The sequence below is a fragment of the Manihot esculenta genome, chromosome 4 (assembly GCF_001659605.2).
Source record: "Manihot esculenta cultivar AM560-2 chromosome 4, M.esculenta_v8, whole genome shotgun sequence".
Taxonomy (NCBI): domain Eukaryota; kingdom Viridiplantae; phylum Streptophyta; class Magnoliopsida; order Malpighiales; family Euphorbiaceae; genus Manihot; species Manihot esculenta.
This window is the reverse complement of record NC_035164.2, coordinates 2,123,802-2,142,302: the sequence shown is the minus strand read 5'-3', so window position 1 is coordinate 2,142,302 and position 18,501 is coordinate 2,123,802. Positions and strand designations below refer to the sequence as shown.

The following is an 18,501-nucleotide window of genomic DNA, read 5'->3' as shown; positions in this document are numbered from 1 at the left end:
AATATTATGTTTTCCGTTCTATAATTTATCTTTTTTTTAATATTTTTCTTTTTTTTGAAATAGAGGGTTGGGAGAGTAAAACCTTAGACCTCTCAAGATTATAAGGATGCACTTTCCACCAGACTGAGTTTCAGAGTACTTTTTTTTAATATTTTAAAATTATTATTTATTTTTATATTATAATAACATAAATTTTTTAAGTATCTTATATTATTTTTATATTAAATATTACTGAGTTAAAAAATAATATTCATTATAAATACTTTATTTTTAAATAAAATAATTTAATACAGATAAATAATATCTAAAGTAAAAATTAACGAGTTAAAATAGTCAAACTAATTACAATTATAAAATAAAATAATCACATTTATAAATTAAAAATATACATTCTTAATATTTATCCTGAATAAAAAAAACAGCTTAGTGTTGATCATAAATATTATTCATGACTGAAATTATTTTTTTCATTTAATATTAATTATAAATATAATTAAATTTATGTCAATACTATATGGTAAAAAATTTTTTAAAGCAATATAATATATTAAAAGCTCATTTATATTCACTTTATTTATACAATATTACTTTTAAATTATTAAATAAATAAGTTGTTAATCAATCAAATAGTGTTTGTTTATATAATAAAATAATCTTAATGCATATATAATTTATGATGAAAATTTTCACAATTAAATCGATTTTAATGTTTTTTTTTTGGTAAAGAAATCGATTTTAATGTTTAAAATTTAAATGGATTTACTTTTTTTTTCCTAAGAGAAAAGGAAAAAAAAAAAGAAAAAAGAAAGGAATCTAACCGGACGGGACTGACAGTAGAGGTGAAGAGAGAGAGAGAGAGAGAGGCCGTGAAGTGACGTCTGTTATGTGTTTTCTCCCACCTCTCACTTTCAGCGAGCATCAAAAAGCTCTGTCTCTGAACGGAACGAAACGAAACGAAACGAAACGTAACGAAACGTCCCAAGGACAGCCATTTACATCCTGACGTCACTTCATTGTGAGTTCATTCACTGCTTCTCATTTTGTGGCGTCTCGACTGCGTGCGCCTTCTTCATACAAGTCTGAGCCTTCACTAATTTTATCTTTAATCTCAAGTTTTATCATTTTAATAAACGCAAATTAGAGAAAAATTATTTTCCACAAGGAAACTGAAATGTTCTCTTCTGTGATCTCAGGATCTTCGTGTTTGTTTGTTTGTTTTGGGAATTTTTGTTGATGTTTGCGTGTGAGTAAAATCTGATAATCTCTCAAGTGCAGTTTCTTGTGTTTTGAGGTTTGTGTTCATTCATTTTTTATTTTTTATTTTATTTTTGATGTTTGGAGATTTTGGATGCGATAGCGTACTATATGTTTGGTTGCTGAGAAAATGCAGGAAAAATGAAGCAATTTAGGACCCGAGTAAGACAAAAGCTCGAATGCACTGAGCTTTATGTGGTCCGTTTTAATATTTTTTTAACAATGCCTAAATGCGAGTATATGTTTCTGCTTTTCTTTTTTCCCTCCCTCTTCTTTCCATCAACTTTATGTGCTGATTTTAAGTTTTCCTTTTTCTTTTAGTATTGTTTATCTAGACAAGATGTTATCGTAAGAGAGTTTGACTTATCTTGTGCCTGCATTAACACTTCAGGTTGAGGGGGATCATTGTGGAGTTTAATTATCTTTGCCTGCATTTTAAATTTTACAGTCATGTCTGCAGAACGGCAAATATTTTTGTGTGGTTATTGATAGATCTATATAATGTAATCCATTGTAGTTAGTAATAATACCACTTCAAAAAAAAAAAAGAAATTTTACTGATTTTTATCGACACTAATTGCTTGCAAATTCAAGTTTTCTTTGTATTGCTTATCACATATTTTAACAAAATTTTCAATCTGATGCAGAAAAATTGTTTTGTAATATTTGTTTCAGGTGGTAGCTGTGTAGAGCATTTTTTTTGAGATTTAATATCAAGACTGACCAGAGATTGATTACAGTTTATTGCTGTAACTCCATTAAGTGAAACGTGTGAAGTGGAAAAGCTTTGTATATTGCAAATGATTACACATGAACAAGATTCTGATGTTGTTCAGTGGGGTCTGCAGTTGTTTGAAAGCAACCCTTATTCTAATTACATGTATGGTGACAATGCTACACAAGATGATGTAGATTATTATGCTGAGCAGCTTTTCAAGGAAGACTATTATGATGCAGAATATTGCACAGTAGAGAATGATGAGCTTATTGCACTTGCTCTTCAAGAAGAACTAACACAACTCTCAGTTGCAGAAGCACCCGAGTCTCCACATGGAGAGAATAAACATTTGCAAGTTTCTTCTTTCCAACCAGATTGGAATGATCAATCTATGGAGAACTATGGTTCTGGTATATCCTAAAAAACAACGATGTGAATCTTAATATTTATTTGGTTGCAAGATGGGGAGGTTCTATGATTCACTCCTTTATGCTTATTTTTCTTCGTAATATGCAGGGCACGAAGGTGGTCAGGAAGAGGCAAATGATGTGGGACCTTCTAGTTCATGCTCTAGCCCTCGGGAAAATTCTCATTCTGCAGAAGACTGGTCATATTCACTGGAGCTAGCAGAGGAGTATGCTTTTGATGGTGAAGTGGGAAAATGGTTGAATGAAATGGTCCCTATTCCTGTAAGTGCACTGAAGTGTCAAAGTCGAGGCACTTTTGGTTTTTATCTCATAATGATTCTCTTATATTTGTAATATGTTTGTACCCCTTTGGTGTCTTTCAAAGCTGTCACTTTGAGAAAAAGTAAAGTCACATTCTCATTCTTGGCATCTCATGCCATATGAAGTTCTTTCAAACTCTTGATTTATAGATTTATTTCAGGGTGCCTTATGCATGTTTGTTTTGTATGTTTGGGGATGATACTTCTCTGTGGTGGTCTCTAAAACTGTTGACTACCAGTATGTTGGGAGTTAATATTTTATCCATGGTGCTTCTTTAAGAGGTCTGATCCCTTCTGTCCATTCTATTGTTCTGTATCTGAAACTTCTATAGAGTTGGCTTGACTACCAATTATTGCCTCAATCATTGTAAAATACTGAAAATGAAATGCACACTTAACAATTGCCATACCCTAAAAATGGGTTATAATTTATATCCCAACTTTTTATGCTGGTTTTTTGCAGCATGTTCCTAGAATCAATGGAGAAATACCCTCAGTTGATGAAGCAACTTTAGATCATCAAAGGCTATTGGACAGGTAGCCTGTCTTTATTTTTTAATCCATAACATTGGATATGCTTATTCTCTTTGTCAGACTTTCTTTTTCCATTTTTACGAACCTGTGTTGCAATTTCCATGATGCATCAGCAAATTATTTCTGTGACTACTGTATTGTTTGAATCATAAGATTATGATTTTTCAGTTCATTGGACGTTGGTGATATATACAATAGGGATATCTTTCCCTTTACTAATGGGACTTACATGATTATAGAAATACCTTTTTTCCTCAGATTGCAGGTGTATGATTTAGTTGAGCGTAAAGTTCAAGGAGATGGTAACTGTCAGGTGAGCTTTTTTAACCTTGGAGCATGCATATGGATTTCACATTATGGTAATGTCTGGTAACGTCATTACAGAATACTTGGTCTATAAGAGGAGAAATTAGGTTGTGCTTACATTATGGTTCTGTATCAAATCTCTTGTCTCTACCTAACACTTTCATGTCTATTCTTCCTGGAAACTAGCAATTTGATTTTATTTCATCCTATCCACATTAGAAGTACCACTACTTTCTAATTAATCAGATTGCTAGTTATATATTAATTTATCAGAATAATTGTTATGGGACACTGTTACTATCTAAAATTATGTTAATAAAAAAAGTATGCTTTTCACGAGCTTTCTCACTGATTCTTTAATTATGTCTCCAGTTCCGCGCTTTGTCAGATCAATTTTATCTAACCCCTGAGCACCATGAATTTGTGAGACAAGAAGTTGTAAACCAGGTTAGCCATTCTTTTTACTTAAAATTCAGTTTCTGGGTTCAGTAGAATTTGCTGATGTAGTTGATATGGACATATTATCTTGTGATGAATTATCAGCTCAAATCTTATCCTGAGACCTATGAGGGATATGTTCCCATGGCTTATGGTGACTATTTGGAAAAGATGTCCAGGTATCTCTTTTGGAGGTTTTTATTGACATGATCATTTTCTTTGAATAAAAGTTGACCTTGCTTTTGCCGCAATGTGGATGGAATAGGAGTGGTGAATGGGGTGATCATGTCACTTTGCAGGCTGCGGCAGATTCGGTATGCTTTGTAGACCTATGTGTTAGATTTGCCCCCCCCCCCCCGGCATGTTTTTCAAATTGTTAAATGCTTTCCGTGAGTAGTTCTTATGGGTTCTGTTACTTGTCTGAACTCCAGTAGCTGAAATTTACTTTGTACTGATCTAACAGGCAAAAGTTTGAGAGGTAGATAATAGGTATCAGGACCTCAGAGAACGTATGCCATCTTGAATTCTTGATGCATGAGCTGATTTGGCACATTTCCATATTGCCATACTTGTTAATCGGAAGTGAAGAATTACACGCATAAAAGAAAGTAGTTGAGAGTTATTGGCATCGACGTTTCTGATCATTTCTGCTTGAAATATAGGTGTCATCACTTGCCATAATGTGATGCATCTGCTTCTATTGTAAGGGGATGACAATTTAAGGGAAGTCAAAGCACCAATGGGAGAAAGTGGGTATGGTATTTTGGTGGGGAGCAGCTTACTTCCACTTGGTGTATCACTGTTGCTGATAAAGAAATACCATGAAATGGAATATTTAAGTAATGGTATATAAAGAAAGGGGAAAATTTTATGTTCTCTTAACATATTATTTGAACGTCAGGAAACAACTTCTCATTTACTTAGTTAATTATACTATCTTGTATGTGTCATGGATGGTGAGTTACAATATCTTGCATATCATGGATGGCTGCAAATCTAGTCATAAACATGCTGCTGGGTTACAATATCCAATGTGAAGAATGCCGTGAGGCTTAAATGCTTCATTGTGGATGCTTCTCCTGCCTAACTTTTGTTAATAATTTGTTGCAGTATGGTGTCAAAATAATTGTCATAACGTCTTTCAAGGACACTTGCTGCATTGAGATCCTTCCAAATGTTCAACAATCAAAAAGAGGTATACTAATTGATCTTATTACTTTTAATTGAAAATATGGTTGGTTGGAAGAGAATTTCAGTAGTAAATATTTGTATTTTTTTGTTAAGTAATATATTGTGAAGCAATTAAAATTTCAACTTTCAATCAAGATTTTATTTCCTATCCATCAAAGTGGTGATATTTTTGGACTCCTTGTGTAGATGCAGACATAAGATTGTTGATCCTTCATGCGTGTAATTCTTCACATTCATAAATCTGAGTCCATAATATTTTATTAGCATACTAATTTGCAAAGAAGTAACGTTCTTACAATGCAGACATAAGATTGTTGATCATGCGTGTAAATTCTTCACATTCCTAAAATCTGAGTCCATAGTATTTTATTAGCATATTAATTTGCAAAAAAGTTGGTTCTTACATTCATGATTTGCTTTCTGTAACTCATGGACTCTTTAGGATAAGATCTCAATATGAAATGGAATGCTAAGGAGAAATTACCTTCTTTGTTTAGTTTTAACTGCATGTCCATACTAATTATGCCCTTATCTACCTCCAAAAGAACTGAATTACTTCCTGGACTTTTTTTAGTAAGTCTGCAAACAGACCAACTTGGTTCATACGGATTTGATTTCTGATAAAGATTTGTTTTACCTAGCTGAAAAAAGTACATTGGATGTTATTCTAGTTTGGGACTTCTTTTCCCACTTTTTATTGATCATTAAGCTTGCGCAAGCTTGATTTGTGAAAACATTTGTTTCTCGTCTTTGTATACCTACTTTCATGTGTTTTATTCATCTCCTGTTGATAACAGACAAGGAGATGAACCATTATCGAAGTCAAGTATGAAAGGAATAAGATTGTCACTCTCTCCTCCCATCCTTCCCCCCCTTTCCCCCTCTCCAAATAATAATCAAAGAAAGGAAAAATCCCAAACTACTTGCAGGAAGCTATTTCAGAGATATACTACCATATTAAGATAATCAGAATTGGAATTAGAACATAGACGTCAACTCAGAATAAGATAGCCTTGGTGTTTTACTTTTATGAGAGATATTCTGTTTCCTTTTTCTTCCCTTGTATTTCTATGTTTACTCCTGCTCTGCTACCTAAAACTATTGCTTTCTCAAGAGCCATGTGCTAATGAACAAAAATCCATCTCTCTTGCCAACTTCCTTGATGATTATTTAGGAGACTCGGATGAATTTTTAATGAGATACATCTTCTGTGCAGTAATTCTTTTAAGCTTCTGGGCGGAGGTGCACTACAACTCAATATTTGCACAAGGAGGTAAGAATTTCTTCTAAAATGGGTACCAGATACAATAGTTAAACTTCTTGGTTTGAGACTATGTGCTGCTTTAGAATTAAGGAAGGTGCTGAAACTTTCACAAAAGCAAAATTTGCAGGTAAAATAGTATTGCTGAGGATTTCCAGAATAGGAAAGGAAAATTATTTAGGAAAGGAAATAGCAACCAAGAAAATGAAATAGATATATATATGTATATATATATAAAAGGAAAGAGTGGGAACTGGGAGGGAGGCATTGTTGGCAATCTCTAGCAAACTAGTATCTGAACTCAAACTCAAAGCACCCAACCAAAGCGCTCAATTATTGTCTAGCCATAATGATAGCTTAGAAGCAATATCAGTCAAATGCCTGGTAGTTGTTGCGTGGAAAGAAGCCTTCTCTATAATAAGGTTCAATTGTTGCTCGAGGGGTGTACGCCAGTCATTGATTTTTCATCTGAGCATTATGTAATTATGTTAGCTGGATATAGTTAGTTGCTTCAAATTTTTTACTATTAAATGTGATTCTCTCAAGAGCCTACACAAGTTTTTGAGTTATTGGCTCGGAGTCATTAGTAAACATTAATAATAAGCTATCATTGTACTCTCAGATTGGCCTACGTATGAGACTAAGAAGAAGAAAAAGTGGCGGATGTTCCGAAACAAGCATTTGGAATCAGTAGATAATACCGATGACTGTTATTATAGAGTTTAATCCAAATTCCGCAATTTCAGTTTGTAGAACCAGCACCAGCACCAGCACCAGCACCAGCTTTCTCATGCCAATTTTCTTTCAGATTTAACAGCAATTTTAAGAACAACACATGAAGGGGAGCTACCTTGATCCTCTAACAATGCTTTGCCCCATCAAATCTATTTTGTCAAATGTGCAAGGTTTCTTGCAACCTCTGACTCATGCCTATCCACTATTATCTAGTGTTGTTTCTTTCTGAATGTTCTTAAATTGTGCATGCTAGTTTTTGCAGTTGCATGCTTGGCTAGAAGCATTTATACCTACTGGAGAAATTATTCATTACCAATCGCAAATTTCTTCAGAATTTTGGAATATGCAGGTTGTTGTTTGATCTGGATCATCCCATCTCTTTAACAAGCTTCTCAGCATTCAACATTGTATCTTAATTATTTTATTACGAGTGGTAATACTCATCTTTTCAGTCATTATCATGTATTTTTTACTTTTTTATTTTCTCTCTGCATCTTGCAAGCTTATTGGATAAAAGACCACAGCTTTGCGGGTTTTTCACGGTTGTAGCGGAAAGTTTTAATTTTGAACTATATAAGAGAGTTAACTTAAATCAAACAAATTTCTGAGAGAGAAATTAAAAAAAAAAAATTAATATGCAAGCAACCACCAAACAATACTTTTACTCGTACACATATTTAAACATTAAAGGATGTAAATAGAAGATCAAATTAAACCTAATTGTAAATTCAATTAAAATACAATAAAAACTATAAAAAAATTAACACAATAAAAAATATCCATCAAATTCATTACAACAAAATGGATTTTAAAACAACTAATTAAAATTCAAGTAGATGAAGAGCTTGAGCCATGCAGAAGGATCGAGGCAGGAGAGGAGTTCCTGTCAGATCTAGATCTACATCTCCATTACTATTTTGATTCTCCATAACATACAGATGGACAGAGGACGAAGGAGAAAGAGAAGCGGTTGTAAGGAGTTGCAGTCTGAGATGCATTGAGCATATGTAGAAGGAGAAAGGAGAGGAGAGAGTTGCGGCTCGACCCGCGAGAAAAAGATGGTTTTGGAATCTTAGGGTAGTAAATGCTTGAGCTGGGAGGGAGAGGAGTAGATTGTCAAAGACGAAAAAGAGGATGGTGGATGGCGTAAATATCCGAGGAGTGTTAGGTTTAGGGAAAATAAAAGCAACATTATATATATATATATATATATATATATATATATATATATATATATTATATACTTCAACAAAAATGATATATTTAGGCATTCATATATATAACATTGATCTAGGTGCATATGAGTGAATTTAAGAGATTTCAGGTTCTATTTTTTTTATTTTTAATTTTTATTTAAAAAAACATAATGTATTTAGTGATTTTGATTCGATTTGATTTTTTTTTTTATATTTTTGAATGAAAAAATTAAACTAAAAATCAAAATTCTCAAAAATACTAATAAAAATTTAAAAATTCTCTAAAATATTTCAAAAACAAAATAATATATTTAGTGATTTTGATTCGGTTTGATTTTTTTTTAATTTTTAAGTGAAAAAATTAAACTAAAAATCAAAATTTTCAAATATACTAACAAAAATTTAAAAATTCTCTAAGATATTTCTATTCAATTTAATACATCCAGTATTTCGATTCGATTTAATTAGAATTCAATTATAAAATAATTATATCGCATGTCATATAGCTGATTTTATAGTTGATTAAAATTAAATTAAAAAATTACTATAATTACAATTAAATTGAAAGTAGAGCCTTTATAATTTAAAATTTAAATTTTTTGCTATGATTGTAAAAAATCATAAAGTTGTGGGACGGAAATGGTAGGCTACCGTAAAAATTAAATTATCCGATTTGAATTTGATTTATATTAAAAATACTTCAAACTGTCTCAAATTTAATTAAAAATTAATATAAACTATTCGAATTTATTTTTAACTCAATTATTATTATCCGAATAAAATTCAAACAGTTTAATCTATATATTTTAATTAATAATTTATATAAAAAATATTTTTTATTAATAATTTTTATTTAAAAATTTTAATATTTTTAAAAAATATTTAATTTTTAATTTTTTAAATAAAAATATTTAAAAATATTATCATAAAATAAATATATTTATATTAAATTAATTATTTATATAAATAATTTTAAATATTTTATAAATAAAATCTAAATACGATATGAATTCATTATAAATATTATTTTTTAAATTTAAATTTATCTCAAATTCAATTATAATTATTCAAATTCATTTTATTAGAATCGGATGATTGAGTATTCAAAATTTTCCCACCCATTACTATTTCTATTTTAAAACCACTTATATATATATAAAATATAATTTTATCATTAACTATAATATAATTCAGAATTAATTATAATAAATTTTATATATATTATAAATATTCGAAATTTACATTGGGTAAGATTTTTTAAAAAAAACAGTAAAAAAAAGGAACAGTAAGAAATTGGCAAATGCGACCAAAATGACAGCAGGTGTAGCTAAACGTTAACACCGCAGAAACTGAAAACTTTATAACCAAAAATTGCAGAATCTCTGACATAATAACTGTTGATAAGAATGAAGTTGTTCATCCTCTACACCCCTTATGTATATAATCTCAAAGTCATTTGAAAACAAAGAAATTACAAAAAATTCAATTATTACTTTTTAAAATTCTTATATTTAAAATAAAAGAATTTGATTTTTTAATTTAAAATGATTTTTATTTTAAAATAAATAAAAATTACATGTAATTATCTGAAAATTCACTTTTTTTTCTCCCCCACACAACTTGCAAATAGTGGAGATAGAAATGATTTAGTACTAATGACAGATAACTCATTAACTTTTCTATTTATAATTTCTAGCACTCCGAAACTTAGTCTGATGAAAAGTGCATCCTAGTAGATTTGAGAGCTCTAAGATTCTACTTTTCAATCCCCAATCTATTTCAAAATAAATAAATAAAATAAATAAATTAATTCCTAATTAAAGAAGAACGTGTCCCTTTTAATTTTCAATTATGAAATAATTTAATCCTTAAGGAAAAGAATGCCAAACACACCATATGTAAAATTTATTATAATTAATTTTAAAAATCAGAAAGAAGGAGAGAGAGAAAAAAAAAAACCTAAGTATTGAAAATATATGCTCATTATTATTATTCTCTTTAATCTTTTAAGAACTGGAAGAGGACATGCAGCTGCTTTATTATTATTATTTTTTCTTACACTCATGATCATTCACTGTCTCAGATTGGAACACATTGTTCACAGGAAATACATTTCAAATGATGGCTGGAAAAGCTTGTTCCTGCTTGCTCTGATCATTGTTATCCACCACAATCCCTTGTGTTTCAGGTACAGCCACTCTTGCCTCACATGGGAATATAACACCACCACCTGAAAAACCCAAACAACCCATTGGAAGCCGGCCGGAGGATAAAGGATTAATAAAGCTTGAGTTGGAAGAAGAAGCAGGAGGAGGAGAAGGGTTGGCAGGAGCAATGCCATTGCCAGTGGCTGCAATGATAGAAGGCTCAGCCATGCGCAGAAGCCACTCAATGGTTTCACCATCAGTTCTGTTACCCAGTTCCCAAGTGAGCTGAAAGATCCTAGCTGCACAGATCGTCGGCAGCCGGATACGGCGGTCCCGACCATTCACCTTTGAGTGACGGTCTTTCTTGGGTTTGGGTTTTGGTTTGGCTTTTTCTGAGGTGGTTGAAGTGTTTGGTGAAGAGCTGGGAAGTGTCATGACATCTATCCTACCATATTTAAAAAAAAAAAAAAACTTTTTAAGATATAGATTTAGACAAAAACCTGTGGGGCAGCTTTTATAGTAGAGGATTTGTAAGAATAGGGTTCTTAGGGTTCATTAAGAAAATGGGAAATTTGAATAGAGAGAGAAATTATGAGAGCTGGCAAATTTTGTTTGTCCAATCTGTGAATGTAATCTTCTGTTAGATTTTGTACATTTGTTCAATGAATTCTTGAGACTTAAGGCTTTCTTTGTAACGCCAAAACCGATGGTTTTATAAAAAAGACTACTGTAAACAAAATTTAGAATAGCATGTTTAATTTTATTTTTTTAATAAATTATTAATAATATGATTAATTTATGTTTAATTATTATAATTTTTATAAATTTAAATGTTAAATAGTTTATAATTTTAATTTAGACATTTAATGAGTAAATTTCAATTAATACATAATGCAACTATATATTCAAACTTTTTTATAATGATAAGTTAAAAATTTGGACTATTCGGCCGTGAATAAGTAAATCTTGAATTTAAATCTAGTAAATAAATAATCGCATCTTTAACCGTTAAACTAACTCAAGTTAAGGATAAATGTTTTTCAGTTTAAACTATATCGTTTATGCAATTTAATAGTTTAAATAATTTAAATTTACATCGGATAAATCTATTAAAGCAACAAAAATAATCGTTTTCACATTTTAAAATATTTTATATTCAAAATTTAAATTTAAGACTACTAATTATTAAAAAAAAAAAGAGTCATATCATTTAATCTGATCGATATTAATCCAATGGCTAATACTACAAAAAGTTAAAGCTGGCTTGGATTTATTAGGAAGGTGTTTGATGTTTTAATTTCTTACTGAAAACGGATTGCTAGAAATGGTAATGTGTAAGTTGTGTTGTTGAGGCGCACATTAATAATTTAAGACCTTACTTTGCTAACCATAACAAGGCTCAATTTAAAATTGTGATTGGGAGTAAAAAAAAAAAGTCAGATATGTTTTTAATAAATACTTTTTTTAAGAAAAATAGTAAAAAGAAATCCCAAAAATTTTTACTATTTTTATAATGATACTCTACCATTTTTTTCTCAAAGAATATAATTAATTCAACAGTCATAGTTTAAGGTGTAATTATTGAGAAAAAAAATTTAAAGTATAATTAATTCAACCATTATAATTTGGAGAGCAATTATTGAGAAAAAAAAATAGAATGAAATTACAAAAATAATAAAATTTGAGATTTTTTTTGTGCTATTTTTCTATTTTTATAGGATAATTCTTATAGCAATTTATTTATAAAATATTAATTTGCATCCACAATTCCATTCCTAGTATATTCATTTTACATATAATTTATAATTAAGTCTAACTAATAATTCTATTTATGTTTTAGATTTTAAATAAGTTTGTGGGTGTTTTGTAATTTTTAAGAATAATTAATTTTTATTTTAAATATTTGTATCCCCTCAGTGAAAGAAGAGAGAGAAATTGATTATAAAATGTTTTAATAGTTATTAAATATTTTAGTAAATAATTAATAGTTGTTTTTAGTAATAATTAATTAAATATTATAAAAAATATTTTTTTATAATTTATTCTCTTAATATTTAAATATTAGTATTTTATCCCAACCAAACCATCAAAATCAATTAAAATATATGTAATTAAATGTGAATCTAAATATAAATATAAATTTAATAATTGTCAAACTCATTCTCCTTTGAATGTAAAATCCAGATAACATTACTTTATTAAATAATTTTTTATAATTAATAAATTTAATTTTTTAAAATATATCTATAATAAGGTTATATTATTGAGTTAATAAATAAATATTTAAAATGAATAGAATAAAAAATAAATTATAAAGGGAGAGAGTCTTTTATATTTGTCAGCAAAGTGCAAAGATCACTAAAAGCACTTTCTTCGGTGACAAGTTTTATTTATTTTGCAAAAAATAAAAGAATTGTTTGTATTTTTTTAAAAAAATTATTTTCTTATAACCGCTCCCGAACCTGAGACGATCTAAGCGAAAAGAATCGGATCAGAGTTTAACGAGAATTCACGTGGCTATAGCCTCGTATCGGTTCAGGACTTGTCTTCGCAAGTCGAATAGGACTTGACTCGGTCCTAGGTATTTTGGTCCTAAATAACGGCTATCCTCCATAATAAAATAAACTCTGTGAAGTCCAAGATCGCATCCAAATGATACTAGATGAAATTAAATTGCCGTCTGACGAAAAGAAAGTATACGGTATGTCCTTACATGTTGCTAACGTGAATATACTAGAGGGGATACGAGCACAGAACGGTGGTTACACGTCTAAAAAGACAAAAAGGAAAGGGAATAGATGGAAACAGAATGGAAATAGAAACTAAATTTATCAAAATATACCTGAGCCTAAACCCATTCTCGGATCTCAAATATCAATTGGCGTTGTCTGTGAGAACGAAGGAGATCTTATCGTCACCGAAGTTCTCATTCTTATTTACCCACTAAGATCTACATGGCAAACCTCGACGAAAACCATACAGGAATCACTCAGAATGACATCACTCACGGCCATGATGGGAGAAACGCTAAAGGTGGGAGACCTAGTGCCCTCCTCCGAACTGCACTCTTATGACTCACTAACAACGATAAGTTCTTTAGGAACTTCCTTTGGAGCAGATGGAGCCTTAGAGGAGGTTGGCGCCTTGGGAGGAACCGATGTCCTAAAAGCAGCAGAACGGGAACCCCCCGACACTGGCACCAAAGCCAAGGAAGGTGCGACAGCATGAGTAGAAGGGCGAGCTGATGATGCTGGAGTTGCAGCTGGAAAACCTCTTTCGCCACATCAGCGACTGACTTGTTGGCCTTAAAAATAGCTAAGGTGTCCTTCATGCTCTTCCTAGATAGGGTGAAGTTCTTGGAAAGCTTGATGTTTCCCATTGGTACATCGAAAGCTGAAAAATAAAAATCAATTCAACGAGAGCTCAAAATAGTAAAAAAAAAATACAAGAGAAAAAAATTGAAGGTACCATATTGCTAACAGTCCCATAAGTTAGAAATAAATATACACTTCTCAATATTATATTTTTTTGTACAAAAGCCAATCGAAAAAGGCACATTTGATCCATGAGATTTAACTAAGAAAAATTATTACAGCCCTGAGGCACCTCCCCCAAGAGAAGTGAATATTCCAGCTAATTCCTAAACTCTTTTTCAACTCAACGACAACAAAGTTCTCTACCCAACCCTTAATTGAGTTTCTGATACCCCGCAAATATTGATAACCCACGAAAGAATGTGGAAAACAAATCAATAGAAGGGACAAAACCCCAACACATGCAGACGAACTCAAAATAACACATGAACAAGATGAAAGAGTCACCCTAAAACGCCGAAAGACTTCGATGAAAAAAGGGGTAAAAAGAAATGTTAGCTCGAACTCGTGTTGTTTGATAAAGAAGACCAAATTATGCCCCTGTGATAGAAGAAGTTAGACCATCGACTTCTCGAATTCTATAAGAAGCCATGGGAAGAGCAAAACATACCTCAAATCAGAGAATCGAGATAACAGAAAAGAGAGAAGAGAGAAGAGTGAAATAGCAAAAATAGCGCAAGAAAAAAAGCAACAAGCAAAAGTGAAAATTTGAAATTGGGAAAAGTAAAGAAATGACATTTTGACAGTCCCTCCTAGAATCGTGCGATAATAATTGAAATTTCAAAATTTTTCTCATTATAAATCATGAAATAATTAATGAGCGAATAAAGAGACACTCATGACCACCGGGCACCAAATGCATGAGTCTGAGACAGCCCAAGAGAAAAGAACCGAGTTAGGGTTCAACGAAGGCCCAACACGTGACTATAAGCCTTATACCAATTCAAGGCAGCCTCATATCGGTTCAGGGCTTGTCCTCACAGGCTAGACAAGACTAGACTCGACCTGAGGCGTTTTGGCCCTAAATACCTATTATCCTCCATGGAAAAATAAATCCCCTAAAATCCCTAAATACCTATTATCCTCCATGGAAAAATAAATCCCCTAAAATCTAAGATCGTGTTTAAGTGATGTTGGATAAAATTAAATGACGTACGAAAAAAAATGACACAGTACATCCATACATACTGCTAGCGTGAATATGACAAAAGAGTGCTAGCGTGAATATGACAAAAGAGTACAGACACAGATCAATAATTACACACGCTAAAAAAACAAAAAGGAAAGGGAATAAAAGAAAACATAAAAAAATAAAAACCAAATTTATCAAAATATATCTGAACTTAAATACATCATTTTCTATGACTTGATTGCAATATTGAGAATTCAATGAAAAAAACCAAGTTTCAGCTTGGATTTTAAATTTTAAAATCTTAGAATTCATAAACTAGTTTTCAGATCAAATTTTATAGTTCTTAGTTCTTACCACCTATATAAAAAATTTCTGTTATCCGGATTGAATGAACAAATGTATACCATATTATGCAAACTGCTGAAAATCAGAAAAAATAAATTATAAACAAAAATAGTGTACAAAACTCAAAGAATTGCTAATGCTTGTTCTTGACCCTGCACACAGAATCCATAGAAGTATGTTTGATCTGTATTTTAGTTGAACAATTGAAGAACAAGAAGGTTCCTCATTGTGTTAGCCATTAATGGAACTTTTTGAAGAATCAACACTGCCTTTTGCGTTCTGGAGTTTGTCAACCCCATAAACATCTCACAAAATCTTTCACCCTTCCGTTTCTTAAGGTTTTTGGTAAGTCTTGGAGATGATATTTCAGCCTCATACAATCTCCCATAAATCTTGTCTGAGCAAATAGCATACTACTTACCGATGTTGACTTTAACATTGAGACTTTCAGAAGACTTGATCTAAAATCAATACTACCAGTTCTCATATGAGAACTTACTTTCCTTGGCCTCACCTTATTTTATAAGGAAAGATCAGCAAGAAAGTTAAAGCTCAAGGGAATGGATGTGCTCATACAAATTCTTTTCCAGGAAATGCAATGTGGATTCCTCTGCAAACGCTACCGTATCTGCTTAGCCTCACAACAGCAATGGTGGTAAGGATTTTCTTTCACAGAACATAACCTGTAATTAACAATCTCCACTCCAACAACAAGCCATCCCAGGAGTAAGAGGCAGATGCAAACATACATAAAAGCAATAAAGATATTTATGGAAATGTCTGCAGAGAGAAAGCTGGTTTGTTTTTGCTACTGTTGTTTCTTGATGAGACATACTTAATTCATGCTTTGTTTTCTGTACAGTTCTAGTTATTTTAATGGGTAAATTTTGGCAAATTCTGAACTACATGCAGATATTATATTCACAGCATATTTGCTTATTTCTCATACTCTGACACTACAATAATGACTTTTTATTCAGCTATTATTGGAAATTAAGACCAAAGTTCTTACAGAGAATATGTATGTGTAAGCTAGTTCAGCTTGATCTATGATTCATCTTGAAAAATGCAGTGTTCCTCTGCAGTTAAAGAACCAGAACCTGTAGATTTTCACTTCTTGTAATTATCTTCCTTGTACACATGCTTGGACACTAGATGCTACTAGATCTCACCAATCTGCAGTGCTGTTTCAACAGAACAGCGAAAAAACTATTACCCAGGTTTGATGAAATACACAAGTCTGCAAAACTGAGATCTTCACATTGATTTTCATCACAATAATATGTATAATTGGCTGGAGAATCAAAACCATTAAGAAAAAAAGAGTTACCACCAGGGCCATAGATCAACAGATCAAAAAGCGTAAATTTTCTTCCCAATGAACTGCTCAACTATTAATCAAGTTATCCAACAAAGAGAAGGCCGAGAAAGGCATCTATATTCTTAAACTAGACTGTAAGTTAGCCTATAAGAAAACCCATAACAGAGAGACAGCTATTTAAACAGACAAAAAAATCAAACAGATGGTTGTAGAAGCTACCCATAATCATTAATCCTCCCTCTCCAACTGCATTAACAAGGAAGTGAAAGACATGTTGGGCAAACTCCCATTTGCACCAGGAAACAAATCAAATTCACCCCTCAAATCTTCTTTCTTCCTCTCTGGCTCCACCACTGCCATTGGCATTCTTACTATTTCTGATTCTCTTCTTATGGGTGTTGATAAAAGTACAGCATCCAAAGAATTTGAGGCAGGAAAAGAACTACCAGATACAGAGGCGCAAGAATTTAAAGAAACATGCAAAGGCGTATTAGTCTTCTTTGATTTTGATATCTTCTGTTTTGAACAAGGCGAAGAACTAGAAGAATTAGAAGCAGCATTACTGGTTGCTGAAGGCATAACATGCAGAGAAGAATTAGCAGTAACTGCTATAGTATCAGAACAGGTGGAGGCTGCGGTGGTGGTTGTGGGGAAGTCGGAGGCGGGAACGTGATAGAGAAGCCACTCTATGGTCTCGCCACTGGTGCGGTGGCCTAGCTCTCGGGTCAGTTGAAAGATACGTGCTGCACAGTCCGCAGGAATACGTATTCGGGTGCCACGGCCCTCCACCTTCTTGTGCCGGTCCTTAGAGCGGAGCCTGTTGAGGGAGGGGAGGAGTTGTTGAGTTTTGGGGGCGGTGGCGGCTGTCGGATTTGGAGGGAGGAGTTGTTGGGTTGCAGAGAAATTTGTGAAGAACTGTGATGGATCGATTGGTATTTCCTGAGAGACCATTGTTAGGGTTTATGGGGTCTTCAAGACCAAAATTTTGGAGTTTTTAGCCTCCAGGCCGTCAGCGGACTGATTTGTTTCAACGATTTTTCTTTTTCGTTTTTTTTTTTTGTAACTGTTTCAACGATTTAATATTAATTGTTTTAATAACAACAATTTTTAATTGATTATTTCTTAAATATTTAATTGATTTAATAATTCATTATTTAAAAATAAAGAAAGTTATTTTTTATATTATATTTTTTATTTTAAAATATTAATATTTTAATTAGATTAAAATGTTTTAATGTCAAACAGATTTTCAAATGATGAAATTCGTGATTTTAATTTTTTTTATTAAAAATTAACGATTTTAATTTAATGCTTAAAATATTTATAAAATTTTAATTCTGATTTAGGTTTTCATATATTAAATTTTTTTTATTTTTAAACAAAAAATTGATTTTCAATGAAATTAAAGCTTCTAGTTCATTGAATTTCATGGCGCGGTCTATGTTACTCTATCGATGTATTTCATTTTTTTTCTTTTTTTATTTTCACTAGATAATTGTATTTCATAACCATGAAATTTCAACTATGCTGAATTAGGTATTTGCGAAATTTTTATCAAAATTTTATGTTTTTATTGGAAAAGTTATAATTCATTTTAAAAGTTAAATGAAATGAGCGAACAATTCCTTTTCATTATTAAATAAAATCTTATTATATAGAAGCATGGAATGCTTGGTTACCCTTTTGTTTCCTTTGATCTTCTTTGATTTTTTCTGGACAGATCTACGTTTCTTTGGGAGAGGATTCTTTGATAGGCTTCTCGTTATTGTGGTGAGCGTTGCTCTTGGTTAGCGCAGGTTTATCCATGACACTCGAATGACCG

General features: G+C 31.6%; 3 protein-coding genes across 5 annotated transcripts; 1 reads left to right on the top strand and 2 right to left on the bottom strand.

The window, feature by feature from the left end:
- Nucleotides 1-868: 868 nt before the first annotated feature.
- On the top strand, nt 869-7,619 carry LOC110613139 (OVARIAN TUMOR DOMAIN-containing deubiquitinating enzyme 12). 2 transcript variants are annotated; one of them, XM_021754104.2, is made up of 11 exons: nt 869-1,015; nt 1,930-2,382; nt 2,489-2,661; nt 3,163-3,236; nt 3,492-3,546; nt 3,912-3,986; nt 4,083-4,156; nt 4,243-4,291; nt 5,088-5,172; nt 6,385-6,441; nt 7,052-7,619. In XM_021754104.2, the coding sequence occupies exons 2-11, from the start codon at nt 2,055-2,057 to the stop codon at nt 7,153-7,155; spliced, it is 1,074 nt and encodes a 357-aa protein (XP_021609796.1). In that variant the 5' UTR covers nt 869-1,015; nt 1,930-2,054; the 3' UTR covers nt 7,156-7,619. The 2 variants fall into 2 exon arrangements, with proteins under 2 accessions (XP_021609796.1, XP_021609800.1); XM_021754108.2 differs by lacking the exons at nt 5,088-5,172; nt 6,385-6,441; nt 7,052-7,619 and adding an exon at nt 4,441-5,081.
- Nucleotides 7,620-10,474: 2,855 nt separating this feature from the next.
- Nucleotides 10,475-10,942, bottom strand: LOC110613634 (transcription factor TCP23). Its single transcript, XM_021754859.1, has one exon. It carries the CDS (start codon nt 10,940-10,942, stop codon nt 10,475-10,477), a length of 468 nt encoding a protein of 155 aa, XP_021610551.1.
- A 4,489-nt stretch (nt 10,943-15,431) lies between these two features.
- On the bottom strand, nt 15,432-17,722 carry LOC110612928 (transcription factor TCP11). 2 transcript variants are annotated; one of them, XM_021753789.2, is made up of 2 exons: nt 16,899-17,722; nt 15,432-16,652 (listed from the first exon to the last, which is right to left on the bottom strand). In XM_021753789.2, the coding sequence occupies exon 1, from the start codon at nt 17,628-17,630 to the stop codon at nt 16,908-16,910; it is 723 nt and encodes a 240-aa protein (XP_021609481.1). In that variant the 5' UTR covers nt 17,631-17,722; the 3' UTR covers nt 15,432-16,652; nt 16,899-16,907. The 2 variants fall into 2 exon arrangements, with proteins under 2 accessions (XP_021609481.1, XP_021609482.1); XM_021753790.2 differs by having other exon boundaries at nt 15,432-16,542; nt 16,899-17,721.
- Between the last annotated feature and the right edge of the window lie 779 nt (nt 17,723-18,501).